We start from the raw sequence: 26126 nt of genomic DNA, 5'->3' as shown, positions 1-26126 counted from the left end.
AGCTTCATGTAATGCCAGACATGATGATGTTGAGATAAGGTCTCTGTGGTACCTTATCGTCATTTCCAAAGCTTTTTGTTCTTCACATTGAAGTTATCTTTTAATGACATTGGGTATATGTTTGTCTTGCCGCAGAATAAATGTGACCTAATAACTAATAAGGCAGGCATACTACATGGTGTGTATCTCTGCGTTAAGGCCTCTGGTGGACCACATTGACTTCCATATTACTGGCTCTGTCACATCCTGGCATATCAAGTTGGGTGACTATGGAGATCCATCCACATCTTTCATTTTGCAATCCCCGGTCGTCTGTCAGTGACAGTCATAATGCTGTTATTTTAACCACTGATCTATACTTTACTAGTCTTTACTACCTTAATAGATTTGTAACTTTTATTTTAGGAACTACATGACAGAACTAGAAATGAATGAGACTTCATCTGACATGAACATGTCTGGTTAGTAATATGTTGCATTGTATTCCAAGGCAGATATATCATTTTTTTATTTTTAAGGCAATAATTGGTAATACTATAAAGCACTTGGATCATTTTTTGTATCATTATTTGATTATGTTTCTAGTAGAGCTAATCTCCACACACAGCAGGTTAAGAGCCAGTGATGTTTCCCTATGTTAACAGTTATAATTCAAGAACTTGGGAACCACTGTTGAAACAGTGATGCTTATCGTAAGGATGTCATTTAGTTTTCCAACTTTCCCAGAAAGTCTAGGTTTACACAACTATATATTGTCTGCAGCCAGAAGCAGACTGCTACATACACTGTGTAGTGGCATGCAGGGCTGCTTCAGCTCCTATTCAAGTGTATGGGAACTGAGCTGCAATGGCATGGCCACTATATAGTGATATATGATATCAGTATGTGATTGGTGGGTGTCAGACACTAGCTGTTCTGGCTGCTTTCTGTCTCCAGGAGCTACTGAACTGGACAGAAGTAGCTCTGAAGTACCTGACACCACCACTACGCTGTGGGTGGGGCTGTGGCTTACACTTATTACTGGAATAGAAGGAGAGTTGCTTCCAGCTTTGTCCAGCGCAGTATGGACTTGGAGGAAGCCTGATCAGTGTCAGATCACTACTAATGACATACTGTATAAAAACGCACCTTGGTCTAAGAAACCCTATTTAATACTGCTTTTGACTATCTACAATGAATTTTTCATCCCCTCCCCCATTCTCATTTCGTCACTATAGTCTAATCACTTTGGACTCATTTCTTTTTCATTTAATTAGATACTTCTCTTACCCAATTGCTAATGGTCGCAAGTGAAGAGAAATTCAGCACTTTGAAGTCCATTGCTGAACAGTGTCTTGAGCTTGATCGGTTTGCCACCCAGGATAGTTCTCTTCAGAGCAGCACTTTATGGAGCATAGAAAGAAAGCGAAACAAGGTACCTTTAAAGGGGTATTCCAATCACGCTCGTTCAGCAACCTGCAGGCTGTGTGCTCTCTTCACTTCCTGGTTTTCTCGGTACATTGGTGGGCGGTGTTTCACTTGCTCTGCTATCTGCTATGTTTGCAGTCAGTAATGAGGGATTGGTTGTAAATGAATTACCACAGTATGAAGCTGATATAGAAGCTGATGTAGCAGAGCTGGATTTGAGTCAGTTTATAATACATACAGAGGTACCGGACTCCCTATCTCAGCCCTTATCAGCCAAATTCAGTTAAACCAACTGATTAGTGGAAGAGCAGGAGATAAGAGCTCAGAAATCCCGGAGCTCTCATCTCCCCCCTCCCCTATCTGAGAAGCTCTGTTGTTTGTCTGTGGCAGAGACATACACAGCTCAGAGCTGCTCCCAGCACTCAGCCCCTCCCTCCCCCCCTGAGAGCAGGCAGCTACGTCACTTGGTGACTGAGCAGATAAGCTCAGAACGGGCCCCGTGGTCATAGAAATGCATGTAAACAATGAAGTGGATAAACTAAGATAGCGGCCAAACAAAGCAGTTTTGATAAAGTAATGTATTTAGAAAAAGTCTTATATCCACATAAACTAGCAGTATAGATAGGATCTTTGTTATGGAACAACCCCTTTAATATGGAACGACGACACACTGCTGCAGAGTTCTCACATGTACAGTCCTATGAAAAAGTTTGGGCACCCCTATTAATCTTAATCATTTTTAGTTCTAAATATTTTGGTATTTGCAACAGCCATTTCAGTTTGATATATCTAATAACTGATGGACACAGTAATATTTCAGGATTGAAATGAGGTTTATTGTACTAACAGAAAATGTGCAATATGCATTAAACCAAAATTTGACCGGTGCAAAAGTATGGGCACCTCAACAGAAAAGTGACATTAATATTTAGTACATCCTCCTTTTGCAAAGATAACAGCCTCTAGTCGCTTCCTGTAGCTTTTAATCAGTTCCTGGATCCTGGATAAAGGTATTTTGGACAAACAATTCAAGTTCAGTTAAGTTAGATGGTCGCCGAGCATGGACAGCCCGCTTCAAATCATTCCACAGATGTTCAATGATATTCAGGTCTGGGGACTGGGATGGCCATTCCAGAACATTGTAATTGTTCCTCTGCATGAATGCCTGAGGATTTGGAGCGGTGTTTTGGATCATTGTCTTGCTGAAATATCCATCCCCGGCGTAACTTCAACTTCGTCACTGATTCTTGAACATTATTCTCAAGAATCTGCTGATACTGAGTGGAATCCATGCGACTCTCAACTTTAACAAGATTCCCGATGCCGGCATTGGCCACACAGCCCCAAAGCATGATGGAACCTCCACCAAATTTTACAGTGGGTAGCATGTGTTTTTCTTGGAATGCTGTTTCTTTTTGGACGCCATGCATAACGCCTTTTTTTTTATAACCAAACAACTCAATTTTTGTTTCCAAAATGAAGCTGCCTTGTCCAAATGTGCTTTTTTATACCTCAGGCAACTCTATTTGTGGCGTACGTGCAGAAACGGCTTCTTTCTCATCACTCTCCCATGCAGCTTCTATTTGTGCAAAGTGCGCTGTATAGTTGACCGATGCACAGTGACACCATCTGCAGCAAGATGATGCTGCAGCTCTTTGGAGGTGGTCTGTGAATTGTCCTTGACTGTTCTCACCATTCTTCTTCTCTGCCTTTCTGATATTTTTCTTGGCCTGCCACTTCTGGGCTTAACAAGAACTGTCCCTGTGGTCTTCCATTTCCTTACTATGTTCCTCACAGTGGAAACTGACAGGTTAAATCTCTGAGACAACGTTTTGTATCCTTCCCCTGAACAACTATGTTGAACAATCTTTGTTTTCAGATCATTTGAGAGCGGGCTGTCCATGTTCGGCGACCATCAAACTTAACTGAACTTGAATTGTTTTGTAGAAAGAAATGGTCCAAAATACCTTCATCCAGGATCCAGGAACTGATTAAAAGCTACAGGAAGCGACTAGAGGCTGTTATCTTTGCAAAAGGAGGATGTACTAAATATTAATGTCACTTTTCTGTTGAGGTGCCCATATTTTTGCACCGGTCAAATTTTGGTTTAATGCATATTGCGCATTTTCTGTTAGTACAATAAACCTCATTTCAATCCTGAAATATTACTGTGTCCATCAGTTATTAGATATATCAAACTGAAATGGCTGCTGCAAACACCAAAATATTTAGAACTAAAAATGATTAAGATTAATAGGGGTGCCCAAACTTTTTCATAGGACTGTATACATACTTAAATGGATGTAAAAGAAAATGCGTTTAAAACATGCCATCCTGCACACACTGGTTCAAATTTATTAAGACTGGCTGCGGCCTCTTCATAAATCAGTTTGATGTCCCTGTTCCAGAATAGAAATCTACACCACTGGCATAAATTTCCATTGTAACTCAATCCAGTAAACTAGCTTGAGTTATAATAAATCTGTTGGGCCAAAACGTCCCCAAACAAATTCCTACCCCGCTCTCCCCACAATGTTACAGGCAAGGCGCGGATTGGCGCTTGTAGTGCACGTTTGCCGCAGAAAATGGCTTTGTGTCAAATGTGCACCACAATATCATTCATCTACACCAATTTTCTGGTGAATGCCCCCCACTGAATCTAATTTATTACCAATGCACAGTTCGTCCAGTTTCCTATATTGATGTATGTAGTGCAAGATCTGCCCATTAGTCAACACGGGAACATTTGTCTAAAAGTTCTCTGTTAACGAAAAGCAAAGATCAACGTGAGCATGAACAGACGTGTGGTGTAATATCAGGAGATGGTGGATTAAAAATCTATAGTGATGTAGAATGAAATTATGCACCTGTACAGTGACTCCCACTCTAGCCATGTATTAGGATGAGAGTGATAGACATGTAATAGTGCATCTACCCCATAGTACGTAATGGAAACATCCCCTGGTAAAAGCAGCTGTTTATCTGTAGTATGAGGCGTTGAGTCAACAGCAATTTAGGCTAGGCCTACACCTAGAACTTTTTTTCTCTGACAACAGAAATGGTTGTGCATAGGAATGCATTTTAGACATCTTCAAAATCACCCCAGGTCAGCAAGTCAGTGTTTACTTCCTTCCATTAGAGGAATTTGGAAGTTATTTGGAAATTTCTTGAAAATAATTTAATATTTGGATTACTTTATTTAAAAAAGAAAAAAATAAAGTCAAGGTATAGCCCTTTGCGCATAGGCCCCCACACACAGACCCGTGATAGTAACATGTGTGTGTGGCCATAAGAATAAATGGGTCTGTGTGCTAGTTATTAAACGCACAGCTTAGCACACTGACAAGGCACATGTGATCCATATACAGCTCAGTAGCCTGAATAAAAGCTGAAAACTGCTTATACATTGTGGATCTCCTTAGTAGAAGAATTAGCTACATTTTAAAAGCAAACATCACAATTTGTCCATTTTCAGACCAATATTGAGAGGCAAAGGCTATTGTTTGCATAATGTAAAGTCATACAGTTTTCCAATTTACTTTCTTTCTAGATTTCTGCTTGCTGTCACTCATTCTACTGTCATCCAAGGTCATGTGGATTGTCACACACCGATGCCCAACTAGTCACAGCACAGTGATCCATGTGATCATCACATGACCATAGACTGTATATCACATGACCAAGGACTGATTTGTATCCACTGGGTAGTAAGCAGAATGAATGACAACAAGCAGAGATCTAGAAAGCCATGAGGAATTGTTACAGAAAGTATATAGGAAATTGTAGAACTTTTAGAATGTGTGCACAGATATCATCTGATTTCCAAGAATTTTCAGAGAACATTTGTTGAAACATGAGAAAATGATTTTTTTTTGTGTTTACATTCAGGAGAATAAAGAAATATTTAATATCCCTATCGATTTGCTTCTCATCCCTCCACATGAAGAAGCCACTCTGGAACAGATGACTGGTACATAATATACATAGCCACATGGCATTTTTACACTTTTTCAAGCTTATCTTTGCTTTCAAGGGACCTGACAGCCCTCTTATATATTGATAATAATAGAAATGCTCAAATTAGTACTGGAGGTTGCTAGATCAATTTCCTGGCCATAGTTGTGTAATGGAGACACCGGCTCATGACTCAGCTAGGGTATGTTCACAAGGAGATTTTTGCAGGCTGATTTTGAGGTGAAATCTACCTCAAAGGACACCTTTCATTCATTTCAATGGGAGTCAATTGCAGTTTTTTTCCTCTAGCTGATTTTTTCAGAGGATAAAAAAGCGACATGACCTATCTTCAGGCAGATTCCACCTTGGAAAACCCATTGAAATGAAATCAATCACATCATGTAAAAAAAATGCGTAAAAAAAAAAAAGAATTCCTGAAACAGATTTTTTTAAACCTGCAAAAAAACTTTGTATGAACATGCCCTAACTATAAAATGAAGTCCTGCAATCAATGGTCTTCACATGGCCGGAGCACATTAATTCCATGAATGTTTGAGTAACTGCAAGAATAAATCTTGAAATCCATGAATAATTGACACAAAATATATTGGAATATTTTATGGCATTTTATTTACAAAGAATAGCAATTATTTTCTGAATCTAAAAAAATACCCCAAACTCACAATTTGTACACTTTTTGGTAAATAGGTTGTCTACTATAGCACCTTGCTATGTAAATGATTATGCTGTGAGTCAGGTCCTATAGGATTATTATATAAATCAAGTACGCAAGTTAGTTAGTTTTTCTTGCTGGAGAAAGGAAAACTGTGCCTTTGGGACCACCTATTGGAAAATAGCAACCCTATAAGTTCACAAACCGCTTACTCAGAAGCCTTGTAACATGACTTGGGATGTAAGCCAGACCAGAAAAAACACCCATCCACAGACAGCTGTTTTGGGATTTTTGCCCCTCACCAGTAGTTGCCTAGCTAAGAGGCTAATCAGAAAAGTTATAGGTTTGCTACTTGTCTGAAACATTAGCAGATTTATCCTATAAACTTACCATATATATATATATATATATGTATATATATATATATATATATATATATATATATATATATATATATATATATGTGTGTGTGTGTATGTGCTTTATGTGCCTTAGGGCTTGATACTTAATAATTGTGGCATTTTTCAGAGTTCGGGAATGAAGGTCAGTGTCCCAGTGAACTTACAGATTCTTCAGAAGAAGATAATTCTTGTAAGTGTGAAATGTCCAAGGACTGTAATGTTCTACATTAGTGTACCTCCCTTGTGCCGTGTGCTCAGGAGGCCAATTACATTGTTTATGTTGACAACGTACACAATTACATGACAGGTCTCTTCATAGACTCTTCACATTACGCTCAGAGTTTTGTCTATATGCCATTGGAATGTTTATCAGGCATGTGAACCTAAATATCTCTCAAAACCCTAGTCTCAGACAACAAAGTAGGTACCAGTATGTTTCCAATGTACACAGCACTGCTGTCTGAACACATCTAAAACATAGCCTTTACTTCAGCAGTTAAAATTGTCCTTGGGCCCCTACACCAGAGAGAGAGAGATGTTTAAAAAAAGGTCCAGATTGCTCTGTCTTACTATGTTCTGTTTCAAGCAGACCATAGACAGGCAGACCTCACATGACTCAATAAACAGGTCATACAGGGTTAGGGCATGTTCACATGGAGATTTTGCAGGCTGAAAAAATCTGCTTCAGGAGTTAGGAATTAGAAAAAATCTGCTTCAGGTATTTTGTCGCATTTTTTTACTCCAGCACACGGTATGAACCAGGAAACACAAAAGTGTAGCAGTTTTTGAAAAAACTGCATTAAAAACTGCATCACATTTTTTTCCACCTCCCATTGATTTCAATGGGTTTTTCAAGCAGGAATCCACCTGAAGATGAGTCATATCACTTTTTATTTTTCCTCTAGCTGCTGACTCCCATTGAAATGAATGGGAGGCAGTTTTTGTGGCAGATTTTGAGGTGGATTCTGCCTCAAAATCCTCCTGCAAAAAAAACTCTGTGTGAACTCACCGTTTTGGTGCACTCTCAATTCAATAGATGAATGAAGTTAAACTTGGAGAAACATCTTTTGAAATGTCGAAAGCTGCAACAAATTTATCAATATTAAACAAGATTTGATACATTTGTCTCAAATAGTGGAAACATTTCCTTCAGTAGAAGTGACTTAATGAGGTTTATGGCATATTCACAGGATTGTCAATAACTGTCTGATAGATGCGGGTCCCACCTGTAGGGCCCACGCCTATCTTTATAATGAACACCCTACATTGCTAACCTTCCTCTTACTTTGCCACAATCTCAATGAGAAGACTTACAAGAACAGTATAGCTGAGTGAAATAGACTGTTTCTGTAAGGGTAAGTTCAGACGGGGTTTTTTGGACCGGAACCTGAGGCAGAGGCTGCCTCAGGTTCCAGTCCGAAAGCCGGGTAGCCGCGACTGAAAGCCGGGGCTCTGTCTATTGAAATGGAACAATAAGTGTAAATGATCAGGAGCAGTTGATAAACTGTTGAGGCCAGCTCTGAGGACACTCATATTTAGCACTATAGCTCAAACCCTGTTGGCTTGTGGCAGTGCAGACCTTCAGGTGTATACAGTTAATGCATGTAGAGGTTTACAAGTGTCGTCCATCTTTTTTGATAAAATAAGGATATTTATTAATTAGGTAGTCTACAAACTATTTACTGAATAATCATAGTGAACACTTCAGTTTATATCCATGTTTCCACTGAATGTTCAAGGCAAGAGTGTTCCAGACTTGGAAATCAGTTTATGTATATTGGTTTCATTTGATCCAAAAAATCTAGAATGATGAAAGTTGGAGTACAATTGTGTTTACCCTGTGTTTTATTTACAGACTTGTGTAGTAGAGATTTGTTTGTCTTGTGCTTTTGGAAAACACTTTGCAGAACACTGATCCTTTGGGATCCTCTGCTGCCTTTGAGATTGGCATATTTATAAACAGTGTTTCTATATTTTTCTGTATCTAAGTAACTAGAACATCTGAGGTAGCCAACAGGTACTGGAAATAAAATACTTATTTTTTACGCATAGTTATTTTGGAAGTATGGTGTTTTCTCAGTGTAATTTAAACAGGCGTAATGTAACGTGTAAATGAACATATTGTATTTATTTCTTTTTTTCCTAAATCCCATAGTCTGGGTGAAGATAACAAACTTTATAATATTCTTTATGTAGAAAAGCATCTGTTTCTTCACTCATTTGCCTCTTTCTGCCACTGATCAAATCTGTACAAGAGAACTTTTCTTTAGCTAAGAAAAATCACCTACATTAAGTTACAATTTAAAGGGAGTCTGTCACCAGAACCCTGCATATCAATCCAGCCCCGCAGATAGATTGGTTAGGGTCTCTTCAATCAAGGAGCATTGGCCTCATTGCTCCAAAGAGATCATTTGCATATTAAGGAAAGTGGCAATGGAAGCATTGATTCACAGGGGAAACCAGCACCTTGATTCAGGTGACTCCAACCTATCTAAGGGCCTGGATTCTGTTGATAGACTCCTTTTGACTCTTCTCTACATCTGTCCGGTCTATCCAATTGAAGACGTTTCAATTCTCTATTTTTTTGTCTCTACATTGAACTTCTGATTTATTTTTTTTTCCCAGCACAGCCATACAGTTCTGCGTTATCTACCCTTTCTGAGGAGGCCATAAATGAAGGGCCAAGTAGTCAGTCCGGAAATCCCTGGAATAACCTGCAATCCCTATGTGTCAGCCTTCCTACAAGCTCTGGTGAGTAGGACAGTGCAAGAAAGCCCTTTTATATAAAAATACATAATCTAACACAAGAAGCCAAACAGATTATATTTTTAATTCATGTGTTTTGTTTGAAAATATATACTAGTGGTGAATACAGTAAAATAAAGTATGACAGATATGAGCATGTGGTATAAATACATGCAGTGTCAGCTGGCAACAAAACAGAACACATCTAGTGGGATGTATATAAACCAAGCATATTATTAAGTACTTGTATTACCCATCCATGGGAGAATTCTTGCTTAGGTAGGATGGTAATGTCATAGAAGTGGCAGGATCAACGCTTCAGGAAGGCCCTGCTGGTTGCATTTGACTGTACCACATGCAGCCATACATTTTATAGACAAAAATCAGTGGGTGTATCCCGAGGAGCCATTGCTGAGCTTGTATAGTTTCACACTGTACCTTGCTTGTTTATTAGCCAAGTATTGGCAGAACTGTAGACTACACTTAAAATGAACAGGGGGTTCATCCACAGAAAGTAATTTACAAGGGATATACAGCTGGGAAAACTTGGAAATAAAGTAGATTATTATGGACATAATTTTATAAAGTCTATCAAACTTGGGATGATCTTGTGGGGGACAGAAGATAATTAACAAAGTAATGAAGAAGTTTTTAAGATTATTGCCAATGTGAGCCTGGTCGTAGCCACACAGTACTTTAAGGAAAAATAGATCAATAGCCAGTTTCATATGGCTATTCGGGTTTTTTTCTGACCAGGCCCATAGCTAAAATCCTTTGCCAATCAATAGGGCTCCATTTGTGGAGGAAAAAGAGTCTGTGTTACTGTCAATAAATTGCCGGGCATACAGATTGGTCTGTCTGACCATCAAGTCAACTCCGACTTCTATTAAAAAAAATATATATATTAATAATGATGATAATAAAAATCCAGCTCTTATATGCCATTGGGGTTGAATTGTAACCCTAAATTACATGTAAATTAAAGGGGCTGTGCAGGATAACTTTTTTTTTTTTTTTTTTTGTAATAGTAGTACGAGGAAAGTGGAAAAAAACAAAAAAAAAACAAAAACATACTCACCTGTCCCTGCTGTTCCAGTGTTTTCTTCTGTCAGCACTGATAGCACAGTGAGGGAGAGTATGTAGTGACAAATCCCCAACTGGTAACACTCAGTTGCCAATTTACAACCAGACTCCTGAATGGACCAGCACAGGTGAGTATCGGGGTTCAGGCCAGGAGAATTCGGTGCAGAGCTTCACACAGACCTGTTTTCTTCAGGACTATCCTAAGGACAAGCTTTCAGTGTTGAATCCATCTACTCTGTCTATGGACGGACCCCGGCTAGCAACAGGAAGTGAACTGTAAAGGGAAGGGAGACACCTGGGGGCAGGAACTTTAGGCTGAGGCCCCTCAATGTGGAAACGCAGCTTTATTGTTGCAGTTTCTAGAGCCAAAGTCAGGAGTGGATTGATCAGAAGTTAGAAGTACTTTATATAGAGTTCCCATTCCATTTGTAGCCATTCTTGGCTTTGGCTCAAAAACCGCAACAAAATCTGTACCAAAAAGAGCTGCGTTTCCTCAACATGGGGCCTCAGCCTAAGAGGTTTTTCAGACAGAAAGCAGCCACATTGTTAATTAACATGCATTACATTTGGTTGCAGAATGCTCTATGAAATGAGAACAAGTTGTCTGAAAAGTTAATGAACAATTAACTGTTATATTTTACCTGAGATAATTAATGGCAGGAAAAAAAAAATTGTTTTTTTTTTTTTGTTTTGTTTTTTTGTTCTTGTGTTCATATATACTGTGTTCATGCACATTTTTAATGTTGTATTACTTTTTTATGTGTGCTATACTTTTTTTTTTTTTTTTTTTTAAGATTCCATGCCAAAGTTTTCACCTTCGAATTCTCAAAAGAGCCGAAGGAATGAGGTTGGATCAGACCCAGACAGTAGCACTCCGGATGCGCTCACATCTGATACAGAACTAACTATAGGTGACTCTACTAAACACAGGGGTGAGATTTCCCCCTTGATGTTCTCCGAACATTCTTCCAACCCACAGGAGCCTAGTAAAAGTATAGCCCAGACTGACTGTGCCAGCAGTTCTACTAGCCCTAAATGCAAAAAAAGCTCAAGCACCAAAATTTCCTCCCTCAGTCTAATTCCACTTACTCAAGACTCGCCCCCAAGAAGTCCATCAGTGAGCAGTAAAGTTCAGATAAGTCCAATTAAGTCTTGTATGTTAGAAAGTAAAGGCAGTCCGGCAAGTAAAACTGACCCATTTTTTCTTAGTGTTGAGAGGAACAGAGGGAAATGCTGTTCTCCAAGAACAAGAAAAGCCTTGAAGAGGAAACAAACTTCTGAAGATCTTAAGAGCACTCTCTCAGATTTAGAACAGCAGGAACCTGAGAATGTAGAAAGACCAGATTGTGTGACTACTACCGATTCTTTTAGTGTAGAAATTGATGATTTGTCTGATAATGACAATGGAGTTCAGACTGTAGTCAAAAAGCAAATAAGAAAAAGAGATGTGGCAAATATGGGAAAAATCGATAGAAAAACTGAACAATGTATCAAAACACATGTCACAAAAAATCATACATCCAGCAAAAAGAGAATACAAGCAAATAAACCCAGTTTACAGTTTGTGGCTGTTCCAAAAATCCAGGAAACTAAAGACTCTGCAAGTAGCAAGTTAACTGCAAAGGTATCTACAAGTAAAACCTGCGTACAGAAAGCACCCTCTAAGGAACCGTATGGACAATTGTCATCTTTCCAAGCCAGAGAGAAAGGCATAGTACCCATCACTGATGTTGAAAATATTGAACTGGTAAGGAATGCTACTGCTATCTGCATCACATAAGTACCGTATTTTTCGGACTATAAGACGCACCTAGGTTTTAGAGGAGGAAAATAGGGAAAAAAAATTTTGAAGCAAAAACTGGTAAAATATTTAATATATGGGAGTTGTAGTTTTGCAACAGCTGCAAGGCCACATTGACAGGTGACCCTGCAGCTGTACGGGGATGTATAGGGCGGTTTTTTTTGCGGGGCCAGCTGTACTTTTTAGTTATACCATTTTGGGGGATATCTATTGCTTAGATCACCTTGTATTGAAAAAAAAACAGGAGGTGATTTAGAACTTTTATTTATTTCATATTTTTAAAGCTTTTTTTTTTTTACTATTTTATTCCCCCTCCGGGGGCTTGAACCTGCGGTCACTTGATCGCAAGTCCCATAGACGGCAATACAACTGTATTGCCGTCTATGGGACATTCTGTCTGTTAGTATTACGGCTGGTCATAGAGACCAGCCGCAATACTAATACAGCAGTGACAGGCCCGGGAGCCTCATTAGGCTCCCGGCTGTCACCCGAACAGGTCGGCTCCTGCGATATCGCCGCGCAGGAGCCGGCCTGCAACGTCACAGGTACGGGGCCGGTGGGGACCGGCCCCGGGGGAGAAGAGGCCACCGATACTGGAATGAAGCCAGCAGGGCAGAGGAGCGCAGCGATGTCTCAGGCCCCGGCACCTGTAATGGCGTCTATCACTTGCCGGCTTCCGCCTCTCTATTACAGCGGATGCCAGTCGCCACCTTCAGACTATAAGACGCACCCTTCTTTTCCCCCAAAAAGTCTTATAGTCCGAAAAATACGGTATATATTAGTTTGTGAGATGCCACTTTGCAGAACTACTGTACATTGAACGTGACCTTTCCCCCAACAATTGCAGGGACCCTGCATGGACAAGGGGGAGGTATGGCTGTAACTAAGCCCTCGTTCACATCTGCTTTTATATCCCATCCGGGGAGAGTCCGCATGGAGACCCTCCAACAGGAATACAAACGCAATTGCAAGCGCTGTACTGTAAAAACACACAGATCCCATAGACTATAATGGGTCCATGTGCTTACCATGTACTGCCTGCATGAATCATGCGGACAGGAAAGTAGATGGTGAACTATTTTTCTGACCGCACGATGCCTGCAGAGATCTGGCGGTAATCACACAGACCCCATTATAGTCTATGGGGTCCTTGTGCTTTTAAAGTACAGCGCTTGCACTTGCGTTTGGTATTCCATTCGGGGGGGGGGGGTCCCCATGCGGACTCTCCCGGATGGAATCCAAACTCAGATGTGAACGAACCTTACTCCTCTGGTCTGGGTGCTAACATCACAACCTGAATCTAGATCAGAATTGGTTAATTGCAGTCATCTGTCAGACACCATTAACTTAACATGGCTCCCTTGCTTGGTTCAAGAAGGGAGCTATCCAATTCTAATGGCGTCACCTGGAATGAACCATAGGTTCATCATGGTAATCCGAAAAAATTGCTCTAAAAAGTGACACCCTTGTGTACATGCTCTATCTATATGTGTGTGTGTATATTGCTCAAAAAAGGAAGCAACATGTGTGGACACAGTAATTTTCACTTAGTTACATTTCGGTTTCCTGAGATCTTATAGATTAGGGCTGTATAGATGGACATACCACACCGGATGCTCTAGGACTTTCGTACGTATAGTCTATATTGAGTACATAGTGTCTATATACAAGGCTGTATAGAAGTGCATGTAAGGAAATACACATTCCCATAATTTTTCCCAAGCTCTCCACTCCAGATTTCTCCATTTCAGTGCGATTTCTTACATGCAGGGGATTCAAAAACCATTCAGTCCGGGATAGATACACATGGCACCATTGATTTAACTTTATATGCTGCAATAAATAATTTTACTGTAAGATTTTTGAGCTCCTGCACATTATTTGGAAACGCCAGTGTTCAGCAGCGAGGAAGGTTGGAAGGACATACAAATATATAATAAATATTTAATTGTATTATTTTTTGTGCCACTAATTCAGGGCTGCTATGATAGGATTTAGATTTGATTTGCTTTTCTGGAGTATACATGTATTTCTCATGTATTAGATATGTCATTGATCATTAGTATATTTTCTTTTAATCAATATAATAATATGGGAATTCTTTACTGAGATTCCAGTTACCCATGAAGCGTAGCCACTGAGATTCTCTAAAGGTTTGTATACTGTTTAACAAAATTGTGGCTTGTATATTATTGGAATGGAATATGGGAAACCTTATACTGAGAAAATGATAAACTGATATGGTATGCCCCAGAAAATGTCCCTATAGTTTGTGACTAGATAATGCGATTTTTATATACAAGTCTACTAAGGACAGGATTAGGTAGCGCAGTTCTGTTTTATTTTTTATATATGGATATCTGCTTTCTTAAAATCTAGTCTGAGCAGGTCTATTCCACTGCGTAGACATTTATTTCTAGATATTGTACTCAGTAACTTTTATCAAAAATGATCTACATTAATGTTTTCTAACCGGTTAGTTAAGGCATTCATGTTAATGATTAACCCTCCATGTACTGGTGGCAGCCAAGCTGCAGTACAGAATTCCCATGTCAGGATTGATTGAAAGAGGCTGATCATTTAGTAGGGATCTTCTCATATGTATGGAAATAAAGCAAGTAAGAATGGTACAATGAAATGTTGAGTAGGTTTCTAACAACTCAATTCACCATTTTGAAGATCTCAACTTGCTATTGGTCAAAGTCAGAGCATTTCTTTACATTCATACACCTCTGCTACATCTCACCGCTCTAGACAGTCTCCTAAGAGTTAAAGACCTCAGAGTTTAGAGTATCGATGTACACTAGACACAACAGTGTACCAATTGTACTTCGTTTTTGGCTCCATTCTCAAGCAGTCCTTGTGTGGCTCTGCAGTACATCCACAGCAAAAATCCAAATGTCTGCATTAGAGACCTTAAAATAACTAAGATTAGCGATAAATCTCACATGTGAATGCACTTAGTCTTGTCATAGGAGTCTGTAAATAAACAGAAATGCATCACTTCAATGGGAGCAGAGGTTCATATGTTAATTCAAGCCATGAGAGATTGCAATCTAAATGGAAGTTCACTTTACCTACTGCAATTCCCCAGTTGGCAGTGCCAGCCAGAGAAACCATAGAAATGGACTTTCCCTAGTCATGCTCTGTTTTAGCACTTTGACATTTAAAGGACTTTTTCTGTTGATCAGTTTCAGAAATCTCTATTAAGGAAAACCTTTCTCGAAATAATTCCATTTACACCAGATTCAGTGGAGCAGCGCCTATTAAAGGATGTAAAGAGAGGGTTGGTGGAGATGGTGAAAGGTCCTCTTTAACTGAAGTGTAATGCATTCTGGTTATGCACTAAAATATGAACAGTGAACTTTTAGGGTTAAACGGAGTGCAATGTTATTCCAAAGTTGGAAGCTTTACTTTACTTTGTAACCTTTAAAATGATGTAATGTGCTCCCATGGGGTTTGATAATAGTGAAAGGTGTGGTAAGCTTTAGAAAAAGGGCTAGACCTCTTTCTTGTACTACTAGAATTAATATAGAATATGTCAAGGGTCAGGAAAGAATATTTTTTTCACTTAATTGTGAATTACCGGTAGGTCTCTGCCATTTAACAGTGTTTTTTGCCTTATGTTTTGTTTTTGTTTTTCTTTTGCTTGCTTATATAGTGTTAAAGGGGTATTCCCACGTCGCATACTCACCAGTCTTCACTCCTGTAAAATCTTCTTTCTTCCTGGTTTCTTGCATCATTTGGTGGGCGAGGTTTCACATACAACCTGCTGTTTAGCTCCGCCCCCAAATTTGCATGTAGCTCCGCCCACCCATATTGGACTATGAAGTACAGGCAGCAGCAACACCATTCTGTGTTGCATACAGAGACTGCCTGTCTCTGCCATAATGAACACAACTGAATTAGCTAGCCTGATAACTGGGAGAACAGAAGAAATGCAAGCAGCTCCTCTCCTCTATCTGCTAACAGGAAGGTCACGTGGTGTAGACACAGGAATAGCTAGATACACAGGCTCGCTCCCTGCACTTAGCCCCTCCTCCCTCCCGCCTGAGGGCAGCAGATACATCACTTGACTTTTGAGCAGATAAGTCAAGGGCTGTGGCCACAAAGAATTGAATAAAGTAAGATAAAAGGACAAACAAAGCAGTTTTGCTGAAGCAGTGTATTTAGGAAAAGTCTTACATCCACATTAACAAGCAGTATAGATAGGATCCTTGTGATGGGACAACCCCTTTAACCTATTCCCCAGCACTTTACGGACATTGTCATTCTGATGTAATATAGTTATCTTTTAAAAGGATTTGTGAAGTCTGTTTTATATCACTGATTTTAATATTTTAATTGTCAAAATCATAATATTAGCAAAAATATGGTAACGAATGTATTTCTGCTTTCACAGACTCACCGTGATGGAACACCGTTTCAGTACAAGTATAAGCCTCCTTCTGAAGACCTCTGTGCCCACGTGAATGCTATACAGTGAGTTATATGTAAATAATCAAATCTACTCTATAAGCTTGAGATACACGTTTAACCCCTTCCCAACATACACCATACTATTACGGCGGATGCCGGGTCTTTAAAGATGGCAGTTGCTCTGCCGAAAAGCAGTCGCCGTAGCTGTAATGTACAGCGGATACTTAGCGCTAATATCCACGATCAGAGCAGACTCTGGTCGCAGGTATTGCAACCTCATGTGGCCCCCCAAAAGTTTTTAAAAAAATTAAAAAGTCCCCGGGGCTGGTCTTCATCAGTCCTTTACCTTTCCAGTTGCAGGCTGGCTCCCATGTGTGATTGAGGGGAGCTGACTTGTTCCTATAACAGCCAGGAGCCTTATGAAGTAATATAGCTAATGAGACTGGTCTATGACTAATCTCGATACCTATATAGCGAAAGTTCCATAGACTACAATACAGTTGTATTACAGTCTATGGGACCTGCAAGCAAAAGATTGCAGACTCAAGCCCTCTAGAGAGAAGTAATAACATTGTAAATAAATGATTAAATAAATAAAAGTTCAAATCATCTCTCCCCTTTCCCTAGAATATATATAAAACAAAAAAAAAATTACTATGAAACACATACACATTCCTGCCATAGGTGGAGAAAGACAAAATATCAAATGTACCAAACCGCAGAGCTTTTTTTGCTGTTTTCCCTCTGGTAAAAATTTTAATAAAAAGTTATCAAAGCAATAAACATTTCCCAAAATGGTATAACTAAAAAGTACACCTGGCCAAGTACAAAGTCTATGGAAGGGTACAGTTGGGGAAGGGAGTTCTGCACAGCACTGACGTTGTGTAGATATCGGTGCCGAAACTTACGCCACCAATACCAGCACCAGGGCTCATAACAGGAAAGCCGACAGTACACTCAATTCAGTGCTCTGTCGGCTTTCTAGTGACATATAATACCGTATGTTGATGAGTACGTAAAAGGTCCTCTTCAACAAAAATCCCAAATTTTGTAAAAATACATTTTTTTTGCCATATTCTGACACCCATAACTTTTTTATATTTCCATGTACAGAGATACATAGGGTCAGTGGCATAACTAGGAATGGCGGGGCCCCGTGGTGAACTTTTGACAAACGGGCCCCTTCCCCCCCCCCCCCCCCCCCCCCCCCCGACGCTGAAGACCTCGACCAACTGACCACTACCGCCGCCCGTCCCCCTCCCCACACTATAATACCCCATATTGGCCCCTGCACACAGTATTATGTCCCCATAATGGCCTCAATACACAGTATTATGTCCCCATAGTGGCCTCAATACACAGTATTATGCCCCCATAGTGGCCCCAGTACACAGTATTATGCCCCCATAGTGGCCTCAGTACACAGTATTGTGTCCCCATACTGGCCCCAGTACACAGTATTATGTCCCCATAGTGGCCTCAGTACACAGTATTATGACCCATTGTGGACACACATGAACAATTATTGTACTCTGGGGTCTTTTCAGACCCCAGAGTATAATAATCGGAGACCCAGAGGGATACAAACATAATAAACTACTGTTACTTACCTATCTCCCAACTCCCTTGCATTCTCCGTCGCTGTTGGCCATCTTCTGGGACATCATGTGACCGGGGCCCTACGTCACGGGTCATATGACGTCTCGCAAGTAGGCCGAAGCCTGCCTGGAGAGGTAAGTAACACAGTTTTTTATGTTATCTTACCTCTCCCGGGCCTCTGATCGTTATACTCGGGGGTCCTAAAAGACCCCCAAGTATAATAGTGGTTGTGGGGCCTGCGCCGTCATTTACCGATCCAGGCCCCTGCCAGGATTGGTAAGTATATGGGGCCTATTTAAAAAAAAACAAACGCAGCGGTAGCGGCTGTCGTCGGGCCCCTAATGTCCCGGGCCCTGTGGCAGCTGCCTCCGCTGCTTCCCCAGTAGTTACGCCCCTGCATAGGGTTTCTTTTGCGTGGCCAGGTGCACTTTTTTTCTCCAATCCCTCTGCCTCTTTCTGAATTTTTTTCCAGCTGCCCAGTACATTGTACAGAATAATAAATAGTACCATTATGAAGAGCAATGTATCCCACAAACTTTAAGCCCTCATATGGTTCTATGAATGGAAAATAAACAAGTTATGGGGTTTAGAAGGTGGGGAGTCCAAAATTAAAATTGAAAAATTCCTCTGGCAAGAAGGGGTTAACAAAATTTGATAACTGTAGCAGAGCCCCTTAAACCACATGATTAAACATCATGCACACTGAAGTCACCATAATGTTCTACCATTCATGTATTGCTTTCAGCACAATGTTCCAGAATCGGCAAACACAGCAGGATTTTTTTTTTTATTCTTTAATCCAACAAAAGAAATATCTAGCTTTTTTGAAAACTCTGCACGGCTGCACTTCAGATCCGCACTAGCTGCTTCTCCATGGGAGGAATTTCTTGTATTCTACTTAAAGTTGTCTTTATTTCAGATTATATTACATGTCAAAATACTTTATACAAAATAATCAGTAGAACCAACCCCCTCCCCCCCTAGGAATCATGAGTTGAGAGGAATGGGGAAGTAAAAAAGGAAAATTCATTTAGCATTAAAGAAGCACTCTAGTTATTATCCATTTATTGTGCACATATTCCCCCGGTATATAGAATTCATCCAGTAATACATTAAAGCGTGATGTACACTGCTCAAAAAAATAAAGGGAACACTCAAATAACACATCCTATATCTGAATGAATGAAATATTCTCATTAAATACTTTGTTCTGTACTAAGTTGAATGTGATGACAACAAAATCACACAAGAATAATCAATGGAAATCAAATTTATTAACCAATGGAGGCCTGGATTTGGCGTCACCCCAAAAATTAAAGTGGAAAAACACACTACAGGCTGATCCAACTTTGATGTAATGTCCTTAAAACATGTCAAAATGAGGCTTAGTAGTGTGTGTGGCCTCCACGTGCCTGTGTGACCTCCCTACAACGCCTGGGCATTCTCCTGATGAGGTTGCTGATGGTCTCCTGAGGGATCTCCTCCCAGACCTGGACTAAAGCATCTGCCAACTCCTGGACAGTTTGTGGTGCAACGTGAGGTTGATGGATAGAGCAAGACATGATGTCCCAGATGTACTCAATTGGATTCAGGTCTGACTCTGTCACGTTTGGAGACACCGTGGAGATCGATCTGCTGCCTGCAACATCCTCCAGCATGACCGGTTTGGCAGTGGGTCAGTAATGGTGTGGGGCCTCTCAGCCCTCCATGTGCTCGCCAGAGGTAGCCTGACTGCCATTAGGTACAGAGATGAGATCATCAGACCCCTTGTGAGACTTTATACTGGTGCAGTTGGCCCTGGGTTTATCCTAATGCAGGACAATACCAGACCTCATATGGCTGGAGTGTGTCAGCAGTTCCTGCAAGATGAAGGCATTGAAGCCATGGACTGGCCCGCCTGTTCCCAAGAGTGTTTTTCCACTTTAAAAAAAATAGACTGGCAGGAGACGTTACACTAGGTTCACACTAGAGTTTGTCTTTTTCGGAATGGTCTGTCAAAACTGCAAGTTATGGTGCAATGCTGTATTATTTTAGTTTTTTCTCAGGTTTCTTAAAGGGGTATTCCCACGTCGCATACTCACCAGTGTTCACTGCTGTAAAATCTTCTTTCTTACTGGTTTCTTGCGTCATTTGGTGGGCGGGGTTTCACATGCAACCTGCCGGTTAGATCCGCCCCCAAATTAGTGTGTAGCTCCGCCCACCACATAGCATGTCCCTATGGGGCGGCTGAAGGGCCTTTGATGTCACCAAAGGTGCTCAAATAACACTATATGCACAATATTGGACTATGAAGTACAGGCAGGAGCAACTCCATTGTGTGTTACATACAGAGACTGCCTGTCTCTGCCATAATGAACACAATTGAATTAGCTAGCCTGATAACTGGGAGAACAGAAGATGAGTTCAGAAATGAAAGCAGCTCCTCCACTGTTCCCAATAGGGTGCGCGCGTGGGCGGCCATTCACCTATTGCAGCCGCCCCCCTCAGCCAGAATTAATGCCCGCGCAGTCAACTCAGATCTGCGTCCGGAGGACGCAGATCTGAGTTGAATACAGACGCGACTAAAGAAAGGAGCTGTCACAGCTCAGCTCTTTGCTTTGCCGCTAGTCGCTGTGTAGACGCGATGTGATGACGTCACATCGCGCCTACAACTGTGTGCGAGAGAGAGAGGCGCGGAGAGAGCGTCGGGGGAGCGAGGAGAAGGTAAGTTTAATGTGTACACTGAGGTGGAACGTGAAACTGGGGGAAGATGAAGGAGGGGACGGCATGACACTGGGGGCAGAGATGGAGGGACATGAATCTGGGGGCAGAGATGGAGAGGACATGAATCTGGGGGGAGAGATGGAGAGGACATGAATCTGGGGGCAGAGATGGAGGGACATGAATCTGGGGGCAGAGATGGAGGGGGGACATGAATATGGGGCAGAGATGGAGGGGGGGACATGAAACTGTGGGCAGATGAAGGGTGTATATGAAACTGGGGGACATATAATTTACGGGTGACTGTAGGAGGATTATACTGTGTGGGAGCATGTGAAAAATGAATGAGAATGGGCGGACTCAACATAAAAGTAGGCGGGGACAAATTTGCCACGGCGTGCTCAGCGCGCGGCACATTTTGTCCCTCTTTCGTCTTTTCAAAAGTTGGGAGGTATGCACTCAGGAGGACAGGCAGCAACCAACGGTTGTTTAATATGGCACCCGCCATATTGCTGTCTGTCCTCCTGAGCCCTGAGTGCCAGGTCGGCCCGTCACTTTCCTCAGCACCAATCTGTGTGTGGGGGAGGGGTGACTAAGGAAGGATCATTATAATATCTATACACTAGATTAGCGTTTTCATGTTTACTACAGGTGGTACTGTTTGGCCATCAGGTCGCCCATCATTGATGGAGCCTTGCCCAGCTCACTAGCTGTTCCGCTCAGCAACTTCCAGGGCTCAGAGGGAACATTGAGCTCCTCTCCCCTATCTGAGAGCAGGAAGGTAGGTCACGTGGTGTAGACACAGGAATAGCTAGATACACAGGCTCGCTCCCTGCACTTAGCCCCTCCTCCCTCCCCCCTGAGAGCAGGCAGATACATCACTTGACTTTTGAGCGGATAAGTCAGGGCTGTGTCAACAATTAATTGAATAAAGTAAGATAGTGGACAAACAAAGCAGTTTTGCTGAAGCAGTGTATTTAGGAAAAGTCTTACATTCACATTAACAAGCAGTATAGATAGGATCCTTGTGATGGGACAACCCCTTTAAGCCATTTTTATTAAATATGTATTTATCATGTTAAAAATAAGAGTTTGAACAGATACAACAGTTTTTTTTATCTATAAAAAGGGATATGGGTGACAATAAAAACATACATTTGTATCAGAAGTTTTTCATTTTATTTTTTTCCTGTTTAGTATTTTTTTTCTTAGTGGAAGTATGGTGTGATCACAAGGCAGGAGATTCAGCAAACTGTGACAGGATTCCACTACAAACTGTCAACCCCTTAGATTTATTCTGTGTTTTAACACCTTGTACACTACCCTTGACAGTTTTGAAGTGTTAATATGTTAATGCAACATATTAAATAAAAAATGCACAATTTGGGGTGGAAATTATTGGAGCATATAACAATATACATGGAAGTGAAATGTGTCTAGCATACCTAGAAAATTGCCGCATAGATTTGATAATATATGCCAATTGGAAAGTTTGTGCAAAATTTATACCATTTTCTTACAGCATCTTAGATTAATTCATTTTTTGACATGTAATAACTTTTCTCCCGTTTTCTTTTAGACATTGGTTAGAAACTTAGAGATCTAATGGCAAAAAAGACCACATGGTACATTATTTACTTTTTAGTTTGGGATAAATATACCTATCCCAGGCACATTTTGAGTCACATCTGCTGAAAGCTTATCCCAAGCATTTACTGCTCTTTGACAATGTCTTCTTGTTCTCCAGCTCACTTAGATTGTGTCCCCGTTTTGTTGTTTAGGTTCTTATTTAAGGGTTTTGATCATGTCCACCCTTTCCATTATTTTCTACTAAGTTGAGTTCTTTAAAGGCTAATTTACGGGAACTTTTTCATTGTATTGGTTGTGTTATGGGTTAAAAAACACATTTGCAGTCAGTTTTTCTAAAAAATGTAGTTTTTTTTTTTGTTGCCTGCATCTATTCTCATTCTCATGATATCCTTTATAAAATCTAACAGAGTGCTTGTCTGAGGGCTGGTTTTGCGGACCTTCGCTCTACTATCCTGAACGTTCTCATCTTCATAACCAAATGAAATACATTTCAGTCAGGATATCGGCTTGAATAGCATTCAGGTGAATCAGAGATAAGAGTCACAGACCAAGTTGTCAGATTAACCAGTTGAGAGATTTTACATTTAGGCTAAGGCCGTGTTGCAGAAAAGCTGGTTTTTATTGCAGATTTTGCTTCAGTTTTTTGAGCCATAGTCAAGAGTGGCTTGAAAAGGTTTATGCCTGAGACGTTCCCTGAATTTGTAGCTCATCTTTAGACCCATTCTATGTTCTCAATGTCCTTTTGAAGATGATGTTTCCAGAGCTGAGCATGTTGTTCTAGTCTCCTTTATGCTTCATACCATGTGATCACAATCTCTGTTTTGCTACTGATTATACCGTGAGATATGAAAGCTATCAGCTTGCTTTCTTTACTTCCTGGCCAAGCCGCTGGTTCATTTTGAAGATTTTAGAAATCAGTCCTTCTTGTCTTGAAGGATTCAAGACTAAATATTGATGGCTTATCTTTAGTATAGTTCTTCAGTACCAGATTGTGGGAGTCTGACAATGAGCACCCCATGACCTGGCGCTATGTTGTGGCTGTGCTAGTTACTGCCTCTCCGCTAACATTCAGTTTGCTTTCTTAAAATGTGAAGGTTAGTAGTGGAAATGAATGGTCACTTATAGCAAGTGTAAAAAAGAAATTCCAAATAGACCTTATTTATTAGAGGAAACTTGCCATTTTGAAAATTTAGTCCAATGTGTGCACAACATGTATTAAGGCAGGTAGAGTTGAACAGATATGTACAAATGTTAGAAAAGCTCCAGTATAATTTGTCATTTATTCATTAAACTTTCTACTCGTTCCGGCCTTAAGAGTTCAGTGGACAGTCTTGTCAGTGACTGACAACTATCTCTATATGTACACTCATTCACAAAAGGGTGTCAGTCACTGACAAGGATCAACAATTTGTCTCCCTAGGGATAAAAGAGCAGAGATTTCCATAATAGGTTGTATTTTCCACAAACTACCTATTAATCTGCTTGGCTCCTTCTGCTCTGTATAGTATTGTATTTAGATAGTCTTGCATGTTCAAAGCAATATTTTCCCTTTAACCCCTAACACAAAATGACATACATGTACATCATCAATGGGGTATAGTTGGCATAGAATGATGTACATGTTCGTCATTTGGCTTCTGCTGCGATAGCTAGATCGTGTCAAGGGCCCTCTACAATTAGTGATCAAGCCCCCTAGCGGGACTTAAAGAGGACCTTTCATGGTCCAGGGCACAGGTAGTTCTATATACTTCTGGAAAGCTGACAGTGCGCTGAATTCAGCGCACTGTCGGCTTTCCCGATCTGTGCCCCTGGTAAAGAGCTTTCGGTGTCAGTATCGTAGCTCTTTACAGTCAGAATGGCGTTTCTGACACACCATCCTTCTCCATAACAGCGCCTATCGCGCTGTACAGTGTGAGCAGGGAGGAACGCCCCCTCCCCTCCTGATAATACTCGTCTATGGACGAGCACTGTGAGCAGAGGGAGGGGGCGTTCCTCCCCGGTCACACTGTACAGTGCGATAGGCGCTGCTGTGCAGAAGAATGTTCTTGACAGACTGTCAGGAACGCCCTTCTGGCTGTAAAGAGCTACGGTACCGGGACCGAAAGCTCTTTACGCGGGGCACAGATCGGGAAAGCCGACAGTGCGCTGTATTCAGCTTCGGCTTTCCAGCAGTATATAGAACTGCCTGTGCCCAAACCATGAAAGATCCTCTTTAAATGTAAAAAATAAGTATAAAGCTCCAGGTGGTTGTAGTTCTGGTGACTAGCCACACTGCTTCTGTAAGCCAAAAGCTAGCAGCCACAGTCCACCTAGCAGGCTGTCTGCTGTATCTGCAGCTTATGTGCATAGACTGGTAAAGCAGGCTTCCTGCACCATCAATCAAGAAGCTGCTGGTGATGTCTGATGTTGGACAAGGGGAGAGGATCTACACAGAGCACTGTAAAATATGAATTTTTTAATGTTTAAATAATATTTGCGACAGCTGCTCTGTGGGAGGTACTAGGTAGATTATATATTGGTACATTATACTGTACGCAGGGCCACTAGCAAACATTATATGGTTTGGCAACTAAAAATTTATTTGGATCCCAAGTATTCTTTTTTATCTGGAGCACTGAAATAATAAATAAAGTTTGAAAATACAGTTAAAAAGGTACAAAAAAAATTCTCCTCAAAAATAGTTTTCTGTCACAAAAAATTTACATAAAACAAACCCTACATACATTTGGTATTGCTGCGTCTGTCACAACCCAATCTATTAAATGACATGTTGACAAAAAAATAAAGTTACGGATCTAGGAATACGACAATAAAATTAAAAAAAGGCCTGCTTGGTCATCAAGGCCCAAATAGGCGCAGTCTTTAAGGGGTTGAGAGATCTGCTATTCTCACTAACATATCTCATTTCTAATTTATTTATTTATTTTTAAATGTAGATTGTCAGCCCCATATAGGGATCACAATGTACTTTTTTTTTTCCTATCAGTATGTCTTTTGTAGAATTTGAGGAAATCCACGCAAACACGGAGAGAACCCAATACCTAATTTCATTGGAACAATGTACTTAATTTTTATTAAATGTGAGCCGATAAGTTATAACTTGTGATAATTCATATTTTTCCCCATTCAGGCTTCCAGCAGACCTGTGTGAATGGGCTATGAAGATGTTGTCTGAAGACCAAGGAAGAGTTCTGTAAATGGCTGTATTCCCCCGTCAGTTACCTGTCAATAACCATAAAGCCATTGGATCTGTGATTCATCATCCTCACAACTGTTTGCATTTTAGGCCAGTTGTACGTGATCTTTCATGATCCAGAAAATTATGGTCTGTGTATTGTCCGTATTTCAGCTTGTTTTATTGTTCTTGATGCGAAGAATGCTTGCATGAGACAAGCAAAGAATTGGCTTCCAAGCAGCTTTTACTTACAGTTTTTATAATTCAAATAAAACTATATTTTGTATTAAACATAAATATCTCTAAAACTATTTAATAAAACAGAACCTCTATCCACAAAACCTTTGTTTATGATGGACATGTCATTCTACACTTGATTGCTCTTCTCCCTGTTATTCCATTGTAGATTTATGAGAGGTAAAATGTAAGAAGAAAGGAAACCAACAGAGAAGAACCTCAGTCATTTCATCTTCCAAACAGTAATGTCTGAGCAGTCTGGTGCACAACTTGTGACCTTCATCTGTCAGGTCTTGGACATAGGAGGTTATTTATTCAGTTTTATCAATAATTGCGAATTGA

General features: G+C 40.5%; 1 protein-coding gene across 1 annotated transcript in view; it reads left to right on the top strand.

Annotated features, from left to right (window-relative positions):
• ACD (ACD shelterin complex subunit and telomerase recruitment factor) overlaps positions 1 to 25866 on the top strand; it is a 36083-nt gene extending 10217 nt beyond the window's left edge. The window contains exons 7-14 of the mRNA XM_075270751.1: positions 406 to 461; positions 1257 to 1414; positions 5296 to 5377; positions 6563 to 6625; positions 9061 to 9186; positions 11058 to 12010; positions 16467 to 16546; positions 25503 to 25866. Of these exons, the coding sequence (XP_075126852.1) occupies positions 406 to 461; positions 1257 to 1414; positions 5296 to 5377; positions 6563 to 6625; positions 9061 to 9186; positions 11058 to 12010; positions 16467 to 16546; positions 25503 to 25569 (1585 nt within the window). The 3' untranslated portion in view covers positions 25570 to 25866. The remainder of the gene's footprint in view (positions 1 to 405; positions 462 to 1256; positions 1415 to 5295; positions 5378 to 6562; positions 6626 to 9060; positions 9187 to 11057; positions 12011 to 16466; positions 16547 to 25502) is intronic.
• The last annotated feature ends 260 nt before the right edge of the window (positions 25867 to 26126 follow it).

This window comes from Leptodactylus fuscus, chromosome 4 (genome assembly GCF_031893055.1).
Source record: "Leptodactylus fuscus isolate aLepFus1 chromosome 4, aLepFus1.hap2, whole genome shotgun sequence".
Classification (NCBI taxonomy): Eukaryota; Metazoa; Chordata; class Amphibia; order Anura; family Leptodactylidae; genus Leptodactylus; species Leptodactylus fuscus.
Note: the sequence above shows the minus strand (reverse complement) of the source record. Positions and strands in the feature narration are given on the sequence as shown.